This window comes from Malaya genurostris, chromosome 2 (genome assembly GCF_030247185.1).
Source record: "Malaya genurostris strain Urasoe2022 chromosome 2, Malgen_1.1, whole genome shotgun sequence".
Classification (NCBI taxonomy): domain Eukaryota; kingdom Metazoa; phylum Arthropoda; class Insecta; order Diptera; family Culicidae; genus Malaya; species Malaya genurostris.
Window position 1 is genome coordinate 225,933,667 of NC_080571.1, and position 18,699 is coordinate 225,952,365.

Genomic DNA, 18,699 nt, shown 5'->3' on the forward strand with positions numbered 1-18,699 from the left:
CTTAGTTTACGCTAGGTGCACATAACCAATTTCATTTGATTTTACGTTCCGTCTTAGACTCATCAGTGCGTAGCAGTTTATGTTGAACTGCTACCTCCGACCTGACGGTTCAACATGAACCGCTAGGCAGACGTAAAGTTAATGCTATTTGCAAAACACTTCTTTGATATTACAACTAAGCGTAATATAGCGTTAACTTTACGTCTAAGACGAAACGTAAAATCAAATGAAAGTAGTTTAAAAGTTCATAAATCAGTCAGTAAACGAGATCCGTTCATAAATGAAAGCCTTTTACAACAGTATAAGGAGAGCTCCAGCGTAATGGATAGATGCTAGCGATACAAGTATATAGGGAAAGATGGGGACAAACACACTCCATAAGGAAATATGTGCCCTAGCACAAAATTTGGTTAACCCCTGAATGAATATTGTCATATCCTAACTAACGAACATATAACTAATTACCTTCAGTCACTATCATTTCCCGTGATTACCTTCAGTCACTATCATTTTTCGTGAAAAACATGAAATACATACATTTAAAACTAAACTAAGTCAGGGGTATCTCAACATAGAAGCAGGATGAATTTCAACAACGGGGCAAAATGCCTTTGTATCTTTTCTTCGCAAAATCTGGATCATTTTGCCCCAAAAACTAGAGATGATAACTTTGTCGATTATTGAATTTAATTTCAAATATGAAGTGTGATTTTTAAGAGGTTTGATTTGATTTAAAAAAATGACAAAATTTATGAAATTATTGGAATCGAAAAAAAGATCAATATAATTTAATGTTTGAATATCGTTTCATGCAATTGTTGGCCGTGACTCCGCTTCATGCGCTTCATTTGGTACACTCTCTCCAACATATCGGCCGGAATTCCACAAATAAAGATTCCAATATTGGTTTCCAGTGCGTCAATCGTTTCCGGGTTATCCTTTTAGACATGAAACTTACCATGGCCCCCAAGAAATAGTCCAAAGGCGTGAAATTACACGATCTAGGCGGCCAACTGACTGGCTTAAAACGTGAGGCGACTCTCAATTTGGTCATTACTCCACGTGCCGTGTGGGACGTGGCACCGTCTTGCTGGAACCACATGTACGGCTCGATGATGCCACCGGCCTATAATCCACACCAAACAGTGACTTTTTTGGGATGCATTGTTAGCTCTTGCAATGCTTCAGGCTGGTCTTCATTCCAAATGCGTCAATTTTGTTTGTTGACGTATCCATTCATCCAGAAATGAGCTTCGTCGTTGAACACAATTTGTTGATAAAAATGTGGATCTCTTAATATCTTAACCGAGCATGAATGTCGATAGTAAAATTCAATAACGTGCAAGTGTTGTTCGTTCGTATGTCGATTGATGATTAATTTGTAGACCAAACTGAACAAGTTAGACAGTAACACAAGGCACGATTCAAGTGTGATCTGTCAAAAACAGTGTTGATAAAAAATCACCCTTTATTATCGGTATTACAACTGAGTTTCGAAAAACGAAGGATTCGAACAGAAGTTCACTGTTTACATAATTCAAATCATCGTCGTAACTCTATAAAACAACTATGGAACGAACACCAAAAACTACATACAAAACAACATAATTGTTTTTTGTTTTATCAAGACATGATTATTCCGTAGCTACCTAAATTTCCTATTAATATCTTATCATGACGGACTCTCAGCTTTTTTTTTAATTTCTGCGCAAAAAATTATTGTAAATGTGTGACCCTCTGTTCAATCGGATAGTCTTCTTAGAACATTAATGTGGTATCGGGAGTTATGTGCTAGTTACAATGAGTTTGAGCATGATTTGGAGTCATAACGATATAAGTGACGCAACCGACAAAACGTGTTGTTTTTTCACCTTTCATTTTTCTCAGAGATGGCTGAATCGATATCAACAAACTAGAGCTTGTTTGAATGCTACTATTGAGCCATTGATCAACGATCAAATGTCTGTCACTGCCGGTTCCGGAGATATAATGGCATAAGTGACGTAATCGCCCAACTGCTTTCTTTTCTCAAAGGCTCAAACGAAGATAATCAACAATATTCGATAAACTTAGGCATATTTAAAATATGCAATGTGGTCTCTGATCAAATTTTGAAAATTATGTCAAACTTTCCCGTTAAGGGAGAAGGAAGTTTTTTTTTACATTATAGTTACAATTCGCCTTCAAAAATCATAACAATATCTAAGCCAAAGCATACAATTTTAGGATTTTATTCTCAACTTCAGTCACAACAACACTGTGAAAATGCGTTACGCACCTGAACAGTGCTAATCCATTTTTTTTTTGTAGAATTTGTCAGAACTCAAGGGTGCGCTATCAAATATCCACTAATAAATCATTTCCGCCAAGATTTTAAAGTATCGCGTTTCGTTCCCGAAAATTCCTCGTCGTCTCGTAACGTATTACCAATCCTAATCGTAAGAGAAACCCTCGCAATAGCCGGATAATAATAAACCAACCAGGACAATCTTGCCGGTGAACCGTGTAATTTACTCTCGTCCCAATTTTTACTTCCGTTACGAAACCGAAAGCGGTGTAGCGTCATCTCGCAGGATCAAAATTTACGTTATTTTTTCTCGGTCACCGCCTACCGTCGACCGACTGGGGTTGAAAATTTGAATCGTAGGGTTTGGGGGAGGGGGCAGTGGAGACGAAATTCCGGAGAACCATAACGAACTTCTCTTCGGTATCTGCGAAATTTTTATTCCTCATAAAAATTGAAGAGAGTTCGTCATTTTTTCTTCCTTTGCTGGTTCGGTTTGCTGCGGTTTGCGGATGATATCGGATAAGCAAAGCAAGGGTAATGTGCATTTTGGTATACTCCCTTTCCGACGAACGAGATATCATTGAACCGTCTATGTTTGTTGGATCGGGGGTTCATTTCTCTATAACCAAGTCTACCAGAAGACTGTTCAGGGTGGTATAAATGGGTAAACATGTCAGTGTTATGATTCGGGTTCAAGGAATTTAGTAAAATGATGGTTAACTGGAGAAAAAGAAAATGCAAATATCTATATTCTTATGTTAGAGTCTGGCACTCATTCAAAACTATTAGATTTTCAAGTGACGTATTCACATAATCAAACATCAGAGGTGGCTGCTTCCCGGAATGGCCACCCTGCCTTGTTTGTCTTTCGGAGGCAGAGAAATGTAAATAAAGGTAGAAGCTACAACCTGCACGTGCTGGTGGCATGTCTTGAGTTTCCACGTACCGCAGGTAACCAAGGGGAAGACAATCTCCTCTGGATCGAAACAGACCGAAGTCGTACAGCATGTCAGGCAGTTTTGATATGGCCATACGAGGGAGATATAACGGGGAGGAAGAAGGTTCATCCTCGCATCAGACTGGCATACAAATAAATGGGGATTTTTATTAGGAAAATATCCATGATCGTTGGTACACTCGGCATTCTCGAACAATGTTCCCTTGTATGGCTTTTATTAAAAGATAACAATTTTCATAAAACTGATTTCTTTTATTGCGTACAAGATGGGCTTGCTGTTTGAAAAGAACGGATAATGTTGAGGCAATATTATTTTAAAGCTCGTGGTGGTTCTGCAAACAAAAAATCGTGAGGAAAGGTTAACAAAAGGACATGATTTCAGTATTAATCGTAACCGTTAAAGGTACTTACTTTATAGGATCCTAGATTCTTGACGGAGCACGCCAGTTTGACATTCCGTCCGGCAGGCACTGTTACGTTTTCTATAACCTCTGTGAATTCTGGTTCCTCCACCACCACTGGAAGAAGAAAATGGATGGCAATGAATTAGACTTGGGATGGAGATAAAAAAGTGTTATGAGATTAGGGATCTTAATTGCCTCATTCAGAGGTGTAATCTGGAAAAATGGTTTTAGATTCCGAGATGAGAGAGCGACGTTGATTATGCAGGTGCAATTTTTGCCATTCTACATTGACTTCGATTGTAATCATTGTTTCTGATATTTTCAATAATTCAATTTATTAAAGTTGCAGATGAGTCATTTGTTGAACATGATTTATTTTAAAAATAACAAAACTCATAATATTATTATAATTTTCAATTATAAGCAAACCAACATCAAGTTGTTGTGTTGTTTTAAAATAACTCCATTCCAAATCCATTTTTCATCTAATACGATTTATGCTGATAATTTCTGACACAAATTCATTCAGATTGACTCGGTTGGGGGCGGACTTCAGCGGTTACATTGCATATCCGACAACACTCTCGAAAACAAAAATATCAACAATAATACCTTTGAGCCTAATCATTGGACATTTTCTTAAAAAAGGCGTTTGTTGAATCATGTAATGTCCAACCCATACGATAGATTAATGTGATAAAACTTCTCATCAAAATAATAAAATGTATGCTGGTAACCCGGTACAGTTTGATCATATACGAGAGAGTACAAGAGGAGTACGATGCGTAAAGGGAATTGAGCGAGCCACGTGGTCGATTTAAAACTCAACGCGTGATCCTCTGTCCTCAGAGCTTAAGGGAAAAAAGTTGTTGCACATTTTTTATTGTGATCAAATCACGAGGTTATTTTTGTGAATGAGTTCTCCAAAGGAACTATATATATCGGATCAACGGTTTAGCAGCTAGAGAATTAAGTTCACGTTTTTATCGATTCAAACCACTATGCATAGTGAACGGTTTTCTGATAGTACTGTCACGTAGCTTGCTGGTTTTCAACGGAGACCAGCGACCTTCATAACCACTTTACATCGTGACCAAGAATCACATAAGAAGGGATGGGTTTCGTTAAGCACATGAGCACCATTCAGAACCTCGGGAAAATTTTTATTGAGAACAAGCCTCTAGATGGCTCAATACCAAACTTTGTGGCAATCTATCCACTAGTGTTTGAATAGTTGATCGTGTCAGACGAGTTCTAGTTTTTCTTCAAACTATGGAAAAAGACGCACCAGTTTCTAATAATACATAACAGCGACGGCGAAATTGAATAATTCGCGGTACAGATTGTTGCATCATCCCCTGTATTCTCCAGACCTGGCCCTCATTGACTATTATCTGTTTCCAAACCTGAAAAGGTTTCTCCAGGGAAAGTAATTTTCGTCGAAAGCTGAGGTCATTACAGAAATAGAAGCCTATTTTGATGGCCTTGACAAATCTTTGTTTTTTAAAATATTGGAGGACTGATGGGTCAAGTGTATCGCTCTGGATGTAGATTTTACTGAAGAATGAAACCTTTTCCAATTGATTTCTTTCTAGTCTCTGGGGGGAGTTCATTCATGCACAGTTCATGCATTTAACATTTTTTCTTTATATTCATTCGTTTTTTAAGCATATTTTATATTTCTGGCCATGAAGCACGAATACGACACCGTTCATTGACAATAACGATTCACCTTGATCGATGAATCACAACAACCATCTGTTCGTCAGATCTGCTTATTTCGAATCGTCCTATTGTTCACTGTACTATATAGTCCTTTTTTCTGTTGTTCTGGAAGCGGTATACATTGGAACCTTAATTTTCTTTAATAGACTTAGTAATGCGGGTGGATTTGAGGCCCTATATTATAGGTCCTAGAAAATTCGCAATGAGCCTACTGAATGCATGTGGTTTCACAAGTATCCCGCTTTTGTTATCGATTTTACTAGGTCTATATTTTGAGGAGTTTTTGGACGAGCATTGTCATTACAGTATGTCAATTTTCTATATATAAAGTATAACTAGTACATACTGTGTGCGCGTGCATCTTTCAATTAGTTTCTCTCAAAGATGGCTGAACCGATTTTAACAAACTTAGGTTCGTTTGAAACCTACAATTGGGCCATTGATCTAGTTCGAAGATCAAATGGCTGTGACTTCTGGTTCCGGAGATATGATGGTATAAGTGACGTAATTAAACGATAAAGATTAGCATCACTCTTCTCTTACAAAAAGGCAACGTAAATGTCAAGCACTAGGTTTGGGGAATTACGCCGAATATGTGAAATAAACGGTGCAGTTTGCTTTTGTGAACTACTCGAATCAATCTGAATAAATTAGTGTTAAAATGCGCCAAAATTAGTGTCAGAAATTATCTTAATAAGAAGGCAAATAATATTTTAATGAGACTGTTTCGATGAAAGAGTAAGGCATTATCACAAAACTAGGTGGATTAAGAATAGGTTTTTTTGTTCAAGTGTGGATAATTTGGTTCGGTTTGATCATTCAAATTAGTTTCCAGAAAAACCTGTTTTAATCCACCTAGTGGCACCTAGTAAAGATGCCTTTCTTATTGTAATTTTATTCTGTACAATACAGCAGAAATTCCCAGAAATATTACAACTTAGAAAAGTTTAGAAAATAGTTTCGAAGATTTCTGTTGAATAATACTGCTCCATTGATATACCACATTTGAATTTAAGTTAGTGAAAATCTATTCAATCATGTGGGAGAAAGTGAAGTGAGCTACATTTTATTACATTTAATTACTATTGTTGGTACTTCCGCAAACAAAAATTTGAATTTTTGAACAAAAATGAACTAGTACTTGGAAAAAAATCAGCAGATCCTATTATTATCAATGGTTTGTTTATTTGGTTACAGACTCTCATGGTCGGCAAACTAGAGCATCTAACTAGCAAATATAAAGAGGTAGCTTATGAAAAAAAAATTCTTGAAATTGCCATTTTTACACTAAGCACCCTACCTCAGGAAGCAGGGGTTCAAGCTAAATGAAAATTGGAAGTTTGTGAAAATCGGTTGAGTCATCTCCGAGAAAAGTGAGTGACATTATTTTCACATTTTTGGTGCATATCACCCTGTAACTCCGGAAGCGGAAGTTGGATGCAAATGAAATCGTGGAACTTTGTATGGAATCATTAGACCTTTAATTTGAATCTAAGTTTGTGAAAATCGGTTCTGCCATCTCCGAGAAAGGTGAGTAGCATTATTTTCACAATTTTTCTACATATCACCCTGTAGTTCCGGAACCGGAAGTCGGATCCAAATAAAATTCAGGAACTTTATATGGGGTCATGAGACTTTTCATTTGAATCAAAGTTTGTGAAAATCGGTTTAGCCATCTCCGAGAAAAGTGAGAGACAATATTTCTCTCTCTCTTTCTCTCTCTCTCTCTCTCTCTCTCTCTCTCTCTCTCTCTCTCTCTCTCTCTCTCTCTCTCTCTCTTTTTCTTTCTCTCTCTCTCACACACCCTACCACCCACCCACCCACCCACACACACACACACACACACACACACACATACACAAATATTTGTATATGACATACAATACCCTCCGGGCCTCGGTTCAAAAGTCGGTTTTTGCAACCCACGAAATTTTCAAACGATTTACATTACACGATGTTTTGCTGTATTATTGTTTTTTTCCCGATTTTTCAATGGTGCAGATAATTGAAAAAAATCCATCCGTATTTCGTTTACTGAAGTATGTTGGTTTGCTTTGTATATTAAAATGTCCCTCATTACGCGAAACTTTTTTTTACGCGATTATAGAGAAATTTGTATAAAAAATCACATTATTAAAAAATCGCGTAAACCATGAGTATCATAAGTCACTAATAACTGCAGTACAAATAGCAATGAATTGCAACCACTGTTTATGCTTTCAATACGCCTGTGAATGGAGTAGAGTAAAGTCGCGAAGCTTGAACAGTAAGTAGAGAAAGACACCGAGCCAGCTCCACTATTCGGTTTTAACGTTTGCATTCAGATATCTGTATGTTTACGTTTGCATAATTAAGCTCGATTACTGCTGGTGGTGGTTTAAACATTGGAATTGCTTTCAAGCAGTATGGCAACTCTTCCGATAAGTGACTCGTATACCTCGAACTAACTACTATATCACAGTATTTCTTACTAAATCCAATCTACGTTTGCATAAACATACTTCCTTCAGACTGTCGTCCCATATCATCGCAAAATGAGGGCCATACTTTAAAATTCACGTCATGTTGATGTCAATTTAATTTATCATTCGCTAGGCAAGCAACCGTGTTTGCAGAAAGAACGATAGTTTGTCTTCTTGGCTGGTGGAACGTCGCAGAGAAACTTTTGGGCTGCGACTGCCATTGCGGATGAGTAGCAGTTTCCTTTCGGGTTTATTTGTTAGTGGAATGCGAAACCGGCAAAATCGTGAGCAGAATGATGAGAATGTTTCTTTGAGCGCAATCGATTTTCCCAGTTTCTTTTGATCTTTGTTGTTCCGAAGCTCGGTTTCAATTCGAGGCGGTGTTCTTAGGTGAAGTCAAAAAAATTTCCGGTGTCTTTCGACAATCGTTACAGTAGAACTAATAATGGATGTTTTCAGTTGAACTTTGGATAAACGAGATACTGTGGGTCAAGCTAGTGTGCAAATTCAACAGTATGCTGAAAGTAAGTTATTAAAATCTGAGATTGGAAATATTTATAGCAGGATATCAATTAGTATTTGTGAACTATCACTTAGTAGCACTGTTATTTTGGGTTCTTTTCAACAACAATTTGCAATTGTCACGGAAAAGTACATGTAGCTACAATTCTGGAAATGGATTAAGATTCACCGTATTTAAAGTCTGTGCATTATCCTCGTTCTTTTGTTTATAACAAGACAATGAATCAATGGATCCGATCAATGAATAATTTATCCAAAAACTGCCAAAGAAAATCGGAAACAATTTTTCATTGCAATATTTTAATGGAGGCGGAAGATATTTTGTTCTTTTGGCTCGCTAATCGTAATTGGGTTTTCTATTGCAGAGATAATACAAACATTTAGGACAAAACCTATTTCTAAAACCTATTGGTGTAATGATGCCTTTCATATATTATTCATAATCTTCCTTATATATACAACGCAAGGGTTGACGGGGGTTCACTGCATAGGGCGGTTTTCTTCAAAGCAGTTGTCGTATGTTGGAGCTCCGACCTGGAAGAATTCTTCTTTTCAGTAAAATCGTAGCACTAGCCATGCAATGCATCTGTACGCTATGAATCGGCTGCGAAGTTTGTTGAAACAGAAAAGCCAAATTCTTCAAAAGGAGTGTAATGCCAAACTTTGCTGCGGGATTCATAAAACCACTCCAAATTAAAAATAAGTTTAGGAATCATTCGTTTAAGCCATTAGAAAGGACATTGCGCCTAGGCGCATTGAGCCGAAGTTTTTAAGATTTATTTCACAAAACACAATAACACCAGTTATTTGAACCTAAGTTAGTGAAAATCGATCAGCTCATACATGAAAAACTGAAATGAGCTCCATTCTAATGATTTTGACCTCTATTTCCGATACTTCGGGAATCTTAAATACAGAGAAAGGTATAATGATATTCGGATCATTTTGCCATCAACTCCATATGAGATACAAATTGAAACAGTTTTGAGCCTAATTCAGAAATTTTTTTAAGTTTTCTGTACCTTCGAACTTGATGGTATTCCAGAACCGGAAGTCGGACTCGGATTTCAGCAATTTTGTATGGGATTGTAAGTCCTTTTGTTTGAATATGAATCTATGAAAACCGGTTTTGAAAATTTTACCGCCATTTCAGGAACTGTAATCCGGAGACAAGTGTAGTCGAAGTTTGTTGAAATTTAACTGTCACTTAGGGAACGTCAAACCATTCATTTGAATTTAAGTTTGTGGAAATCTGTTTCGCCATCTCAGAGAAGATTGATTGATATTATTTGTCACACATACACAAACATTTGTTGATCTTGACAAACTGATTCCAATGGTATACGACACTTGATCTTTCGCGCCTCAATTCAAAAGCCGGTTTTCACAGTGTTTGCATAACCTTTCTTCATTAGAAAGGAAAAAAATACTCAAAAATATACGTTTTTACCGAAAGTTTGATCCGAATAAAAAAAATTGATATAGGATTAGTCCCGAGAGTACACGTGACCGAGAAGTTTGTAGAGAGAAGGTGGGATGGTGCGCGCTCAGGCATAATTAGACGCGAATAAAAGTTTCGCTCGACTTTTTCTCGAAACCACGTTTTTCCAACTAGATGTCACGCGTATTCCAAAACTGTTGCAAGTATCAACATGGACCATACGGAATTTTACTCCTTAGATGTCTCTCTATGGTCGGAACTACAATCAAAATACTCAATGTTATTTAACAATCTAACGTGCAAAAAAATGTTCGAAAATCGAAAAATGGCCGCATTTTTTTGTGTGTGGAAATTTTTCATTGTAGTCCATAGCCATAGCCAATTCGATAATATGAAACTGTTTTGCTTTATGCTTTCCTCTGATTGAGTTCCAAGCAATGACGATACCCACCAAAACATTGTATGAGTTTGAGCAGCTGTTTTCAATATATTTTTGTTTACTACGTATATCTGAAAAAGGTTTAATTTTGAAATATTGTTTAAACAATGAGTGGAATTTGAAAATACACTCGTTTTTTGGAGGAACCAGGCCTTAAGACCTTTTATTTGAATCGTTGATGGTGGAAATAGGTTCTTCTATATTCGAGAAAAGTGAATGACATTATTTACAGTTTTTAAACATATTACCCTGGAATTCTTAAACCATAAGTTAGATTCGAACGAAATTCAGGACATTTCATAAAATCTTTGTCCCGGGTGGGCGGTTCAATGCTCGAATCTTACAATCTTATGCGGGCACTGGTCTTACAAACCAGTTATCGTATGTTCGAGCCCCGACCTGGAAGGATTCGTAGTGTCAGTAGAACCGTAGCACTAGCCATGCAATGGTTCTGTACACTCTGAATCGGCTGCGAAGTCTGTTGAAACAGAGGGACAAATTCCACTACAGGAATGTAATACCAAGGCTTTGCTTTTTTATAAAATCTTAGAAAAATTCTCTTTAAAATGTTTTTTAAACTCACGAACAGTGTTAATTAGGCTTTTAATTTGAATCTTAGTTGATGTAAATTGGTTATGCGGTCTTTGAGAAAATCGAATGCACTTTTTTAATATTTTGACGTGAATATGTCTTACTTTACTATGGGGTCTCTTTTCAAAATTTACCTTCTGAAAGAGTGATAAGTTAAGCAACAGGAATTCAGTTCCAGATACAGAATCAAGCATTCAGTTCTGCTGCGGGACGGATTTGATTCGTGCACCGTTCGCATAACCAGTTACGCTTTAAGCAAGAGCGATTGCGCCAATCAGCTGCTGGTAGTTTGCATTGGAGAAAAATACAACGAAAAGTGAACAACGATGGGAAACATTAAACAAAATCAACTAAGGGCACTGAATGTTATCTATTAGACTATTAGAATCACTTATATGTTGAAATATGCAAATCGGAAATGAAAATAATTAGTTTAGTAAAGGTTTACAGTCTGGTAGATTCTAATTAGAAAGTTTGCGCATACTTTTCTAGGCATTTTATATTCTCGTAAAAATACGTCGATGATAGTAGTGGGAGATCTCAATATAGACGCCTCAAAACCCGATAATTTCAAATTCATTAATTTCATAACCAAATATATCAAGTTGTGTATGATATCTGTTGCTTCACAAGTTACTACACTCGGAGGCACTTGTATTGATATCGTGTTTGCTAAGAACATCAATATAGAAAGCCGTAGATATATCTCATACTTTCCATATCATAGGCCTATTATATTATTGATTAATCCAGTTTTCTTCGCTGGAAGATTATAATCGGTTGTCAACGCTATACCTACGCAAACTATAACAGTATCGCATCCAGGGACAACAGATCGTCCTGGGAATAGATGACAGAAGTTAGTGGCATCCATCGGAACTCGAAACCAACTTGTCACGTTCCAACACAAACGCCTTCATAAAAGGTTCTTTTCAGAACCACCATTCTTTTATTGTAAAACTAACTAACCCGTACTTTAGTGTAGGTGTTCTTGGCGCCCACGTGTCGGGAATTTTGTCAGCTTCACGTATGATTTTTGACATTCCGCAAATCGACTGTACTTTGTAAACAATCAACATGGAAGCCGAAAGAAGGGAAAACATTGTGCACAGTTATTTAGAAAATCCATTGTGGTCTGCATCTAGGCTAGCTAAACAGCTGAAATTGCCCAGAAATACCGTATGGCGCGTTATGAAATGGTATAAGAAAACATTGACGACGATTCGGAAGCCCCAAGCCAATCGTCGAAGTGGAACTGTCGACACGAAATTGCGTGGTAAGATTTTGAAGACGATTAAGAGAAAGCCCAATCTGACGGACCGTGATTTGGCCAGAAAATTCGGTGCTGCCCATAGTACCGTGAGGAGAACTCGACTCCGGGAATGAATCAAGTCGTATCGAGCTAGCAAACAGCCAAATCGGACCATAAAACAGAATAGTGTGGTCAAAATTCGTGCTCGGAAACTATATGACCAGGAACTGACCAAGTTCGACGGGTGTCTTCTGATGGACGATGAATCCTATGTCAAGGCTGACTTCGGGCAAATCCCAGGTCAAAAATTTTACTTGGCAACGGCTCGGGGGGATGTTCCAGCCAAATTTAAATTTGTTTTTGCCGACAAATTTGCAAGAAAATTTATGATTTGGCAGGGCATTTGCAGCTGTGGCAAAAAAACGAAAGTTTTTGTTACAAATAAGACAATGACATCGGAACTCAACTAAAAAGAGTGTCTCCAAAAACGAATTTTGTCGTTCATTCGATCCCACGACCATCCCGTAATGTTTTGGCCAGATTTGGCAGAACCTGTCATTACAGCAAAGTCGTTCAAAAATGGTAAGCAGAGAAAGGGGTCCAGTTTGTTCTGAAAAACCTTAACTCACCCAACTGCCTCAGTTCCGCACTATTGAGAAATACTTGGCAATCATGAAGAGGAGACTCAAGACAAAGGGAAAGGTTGTCAAAGACATCAATCAGATGACGACCTGGTGGAACAAGATAGCTGAAACGATGGACGAAGAAGGTGTACGCCGCCTTATGAGCCGTGTTACAGGAAAAATTAGAGAATTCCTTCGAAACAGTGACGAATAATTTTATCCGTATTTTTTCTTAAAAGTATGAAGAAAACGCTATATTTGTATAAAAAAAGATCTTGAATTCAATAATAAATAACTGAAATACAGGCAATTGTCTTTGTTCCAATTTTGTCTGAAGCAAGCTTCAACTGATGTTCTGAAGTATGTGCCCAGTTATCTCACTGACATTACCCACTCATATTTTATTGCACATTTTATCCCATTACTCTTGAACTTCGATTGTTCGATCCGGTTAAAATCGGTCCGGGTATTTCTGGGAAAATAAAGTGCACAATTTTGTCATTAACACAGTTTTTTTGCGTACTCGACAAACTGATTCGAATGGTATACAAAACTCGGCCTTCGGTTCAATAGTCGGTTTTCACAGTGATTGCATAGCCTTTATAAGACGAAAAAACCTAACATGAATTTCTGGTAATCATTTTTGTCTGTGGCATTTTTTTCGATTTTGAAATGAATTGACTAAAATGTGAACATGCTACAGTGAAAGATAGAATTTCAAGGCGTAATATTAGGGAAATTTTCATTTATGTTTGAATTGGCAGTTTCAAAACATGAAGACCTCTTATCGTGAGGCAGATGTTTAAAAATTGATTCCGTTTTCGGCTGTACTTTTGAAATTACGGTGAAATGCAATATACTGTTTTTAATGTGAATAGGGTAACGTCTCTCTATTTCATCTCATTTGCAAGGTGTTACCTCAAAAACTTGAATTAGCGACTAAAATTATTTCATATTTCTGCTTAGTTCGCCTTGCTTCACATTTAGAATTGATTCATTCATTTATTTGTAGCAGGGAAAAGCCCAATGGAGCTGAAATGTCATAGTGTCGCTCTCCACCAAGCATAAAACCTCCTCATCTTTTCATCCAACAGATACTTTGTCGTATACCTAATACTTATAAATAAAACTAACCCTATTGCTAAACTAAATATTTAAAAACTAGAGTAGGAATATAGAAACAATTTTTTTACTGCGTTGCGAGATAAGTGAAAATCGAACACGAGAGAACATCGATTAAATATACGACACATACTAGAAAACGGGTCATTATAGCCGTAATTAGTGCGAGCTGATTAAATTCGGAGGAATGGATAAGATCGGAGATTGCGAGAGTTAATAGCTAGGTTCAGTTTATGTAACAATTTGAAGCAATTAGTTCGAGATTGAAACAAATCCGACACGAAAATAGCTTTAGAGATGTCTCGGCGAACGGATAACAAATCTATATCGATAAGTTTACACCGCTCACGATAGCTGGGAAGATTGTTGGGATCCCTCCAAGGAAGACTGCGGAGGCCAAACCGAATAAATTTATTCTGAATAACTTTGATGTGCTGAATGTCGAGTTTATAATAGGAAGCCCAAAAGACTGCAGCATATTCGAGAATAGAGCGAACCATTGCACAATATAGTGCTTCATATGTTATTGAAGTTCTTTGTAATGCGAAATATAAATGCTAGCATCTTGGATACCTTAGAGATTGTATATTCTACTTGATCCTTTAAATTAAGTTTTGAATCCAACAGGACTCCTAATCATTGACAGTCGAATCTCATTTGAGAATAGTTTGGGAAATAGTATAGTTAAATACTGTGCGTTTGCGTGAAAAAGAAATTACGGAACATTTCGAAGCGTTCAAGACCATTCTATTGAGGACATATCTAACTGTTTCTGCAAGGATCTGACATCTCCCTGGTCTTTAATAAGATCGTACAATTTAAAATCGTCAGCTAATGATAGTTTTTGACATTGCAACGCAAGGGTCAAATCATTCAGCTACAGCAAAAATAAAAAGAGTCCGAGATGACTACCTTAAGATACCCCCGAGTTAGTTACAAAAGGTGCAGCTGTGCAGTCACCGATTTTAACTGTCATAGTACGGCCAATCAAATAAGACTGCAGCCAGGTTAAAAATAGACCACTAAATCCTAGCCTTCGGTGGTTTGTTTCATCGAAAGCAGCGGAGAAGTCGGTATATATCGCGTCAACCTGCTGTCGCGCCTGCAACGACTGAATGACATAGGAAGTGTAACACACAAGATTCGTAGATAATAATTTCTTGGAAATTAAACCAAGATAAAAAAAACCTTAAACACTTCTGATATGATCACTAACTTGCTCCTAATTTCATTTCAATGGATTTTTATTCATCCTATCGTTGGTCCAACCACACGGGCTGAAAAGTTTCAGGCCTAATAAAGAGAACACGATTTTTTTTATTCAAATTGTGGTTGATCCATTGTTCTGAAATCTACAAAAATAGCGTCACTCTTAGCACAATAACTCACAAACTAATGAATAGAATATCATGAAATTGTAACAGTTGTCTTTTAAAGGTTAATATTAACTGAAAAAGATCACTGCAATAAAACTAGCGCAATCTATGTGTTAGGCCGGGGAGTCAGATTTGTTCTTAAATGAGGGCAAAACACGATATTTTCAGAACGAGCTTGGAATCAATTTGACCTTAAAAAAAATTTGGAAAGTTTTCGTTTCCTTTCGTTTTGCATTTAAAATGCTACTAAATTTGCCACAATAGTTATTTCATATACGCACTTTCTACTATTGTCCGAAGCCGAAAAAGTTTTATTGTGATATAGATATCAATAATATGATTATATTCATGTCACGTATACCAAAAAAATGCTTGATGATGGTAATGTAAAGAAAAAAAAATTTTTTTCCACAACAGGTGCAATCAAGTGAATTAAGTGCAAATTTTCATCTCATATGTTGAAGTTTTTTGTTCAACGGGTAACATGTAGAAGTTTCCAGTCGTTGATGAAACAAGTGATAAGTCAACAGTACTAATTACGAAGTCACCTTGTATTGAATAGTGATGCAATTATGTGAAATAGTGTTCATGTTTTGAAACAAATCAATTCGTAAATATTCTGAGATACGACGAACTACAAAACTTGATACAAAAATTAGAAGGTGAATTTATTATAAATAGAACTGTTTTTGTTTTAAATGGAACTGTTTTTCAAATGGGAAAGTGTGACAAAAACTTAAATTTACATTTTAAAGCATCTCACGGTTTGGTTCAGTTACATTGAAAGATACGATTCATGTTAAACTTTGTGAGATGAAGCGATGAGATGGAAATAGAAGATCGGATGAAATAGGGAGCCGTTACCTTATTTAGAGATCGTTTATGTAGGCCGTTTTTAGTTTTTCCTATCTCTAGTTCTTAACGAATTTACTTTTTGATAAAATCCGTACTTAGTGTTGTATCTTATTCAGAATTAAACATAACTCATAAGTGCAACGACTGTATATCTGAAAATCAACACGGATTTATGCCTAAACGGTCAATATCTACTAACCTAGTAACTTACACATCTTTTATCATGCAATCCATGCAATTTCGTCTATAGGTAGACGCTATCTACACTGATTTCTCAGCGGCATTTGATAAAATAAACCATCAAATAAGAATTGCTAAACTTGACAGACTTGGCTGGTTCTTTACTGGATTGGATGCATTCATATCTTACTGGTCGTGAGATGTCGGTTAAAATAGGAAACTGTACAACATCACCGTTTGCTGTGAGTTCTGGAGTACCTCAAGGAAGTCACTTAGGACCGTATATATTTTTACTCTACCTTAATGATCTGCACTTCGTACTGAAATGTTTCAAACTATCATTTGCGGATGACATCAAACTCTACCATCTGATCAAAGAACGAGAAGATGCACACTTTTTGCAAGCTCAATTGAATACATTCGTGGAATGGTGTCACTTCAACAAGATGGTATTAAACGCCTCTAAATGCTTCGTCATATCATTTTCCCGCAGGCACTCAGTAATTAGATATGACTACAATCTTTCGCAAAATGTCTTAGGAGTTATTATTGATGATAAACTTACTTTTAAGAATCACATTGATTACGTGATTTCGAAGGCATCGAAACTCTTAGGCTTCATATTTCGAATTACCAAAAATTTCGTTAACATACAAACTCTTTATTGTGCACTAGTTCGATCATCGCTTGAATATGCGGTTGTCGTTTGGTCACCTCATTATCAAACTGATATTGATCGTATTGAAGCTGTTCAACGCAAATCATTCATTAGGTTTGCTCTCCGAAATCTACCATGGAGAGACCCATTAAACCTTCCAAGTTATAATAATCGTTGCTGACTGATCGAACTGGATCCGCTGTGTATTCGTAGAAACGTTTTTTCATCGCTGATTTACTACAATCACATATTGATTGCCTTGATCTCCTACGATTGATCAACTTTGACATCCATCGTCGCAATTTTCGTTCACATCCATTTTTACGAATCCCTCGTGCTAGAACTAGCTACGGATATAATGAACCGTTTCTCAGTATGTGTCGTTTATTTAACAGTTGCTCGCAGGTCTTTGATTTTCATCTCTCGCGTAATGCGATAAAACGCTTATTCAATGATTCCTTGACTATCCAGTGATGTTCATCATCTTCATTGGAAACTAATCAGATTCGCCGAAACTAACCTGTTCGTCCTCCCTCCCATTTTCTCCGTCTTCCACCATCTTTTTGATCACTAACTAGATTTACATGCCGATTCTAACCCCGTCGTTCGTCCACGCTCACTCACTGCTCCCTCAACTGACCTTCTTCTTCTATCTTTATATCCACTTATCTCTTCTATCTCGCCTTTCAAGGGAGCTGCTCTGTAATGCTGTAATATTGTGTCTTCAACTAGTTATAGGGTTAGTAGTTTAGCTTTAACCGTTAGTTTTAATTGTTAGTTTTAAACGTAAATGTATCTGTTGGATCATTGTAATCTGTTGATACAAAAGATGAGGAGGTTTTATGCCTACTGGAGAGAGAGATTGCTATATTTCATCTCCACGGGCTTTTTCCTGCTCCCCAAAATAAACAAAAATAAACAAAACATCGTAAGAGAACATTGGTACATGGGGATTGGGATTCGAATGATTTTTGAACGATAGATTCGGCAGTGAAAACAATGGTGCTCGAAGAAAGTTTTGAATGTATTTGAAAAGTGCCCGACAACGTAAATGATTAAATATAGATACTTCCAATATACACATAAACACTTTTATCTCTGTTTAGTTTCTATTCTGAAAAAAAAAATAACATCCGACTTTTCTTCCCATGTTATTGTCCCGCATCGCTGCTATCGCTAGTTTGGCATCAGCACTTTGCAAACTTTGTCGCCCTGGTTGCGATTTTTCCATCTTCCCTAGTACGTACGGTTATCTTCTACGTTTTTACTTCCCCGTCTATCCTACGCCATTCGCCATTCGCCATTCCGCTTAACTGTCGGTGCCGGAATTGATAACTAGTGTAGTCATTTATCTTGCAAGCGCTAAAAGTCAGCAGTCTGCCAGTTTTGTCGTCTCCAACTGCTTCCTAGCATTTACAGTGACGGTGGACTTACAACACAGTACACATCTCACGACTCGGGGGCGCGTTCGAGTAAATGCGTCACCCCGCCAACCGAGGCTGCAAGGCAAGATGAATGAAAGTGCAAGGCCCAGCAGAGAATAAAGCGGAGTAAATTGTTCCGTTGCATACAGGACAAACGGAACACTTAATGTACTTTCCATTTTCACTGCCATTTCCGGAGTGCAATGTCTTGGTTTAGCAGAGCTATTTATGTAGTTTCGCGGGGGGGTGACCAATGCAGATCGTACTCTGAGATTGCTCGCGGGTAGCATGTTTCTCGGATAAATCAGTAGCGATAACAGCTAATTAGAGGATAAATAGGATAGGGAAATGAAAAGTCAAGAATAAATACTCATTTTTAT

At 37.1% G+C, this 18,699-nt stretch overlaps 1 protein-coding gene across 6 annotated transcripts in view; it reads right to left on the reverse strand.

Moving 5' to 3' along the window:
* The window catches only part of LOC131427834 (lachesin-like), a 268,707-nt gene that overhangs the window by 206,763 nt on the left and 43,245 nt on the right, over window positions 1-18,699 (reverse strand). For all 6 annotated transcript variants that reach the window (XM_058591374.1, XM_058591376.1, XM_058591373.1 and 3 more), the window contains exon 3: window positions 3,657-3,763. In XM_058591374.1, coding sequence (XP_058447357.1) covers window positions 3,657-3,763 — 107 coding nt within the window. The remainder of the gene's footprint in view (window positions 1-3,656; window positions 3,764-18,699) is intronic.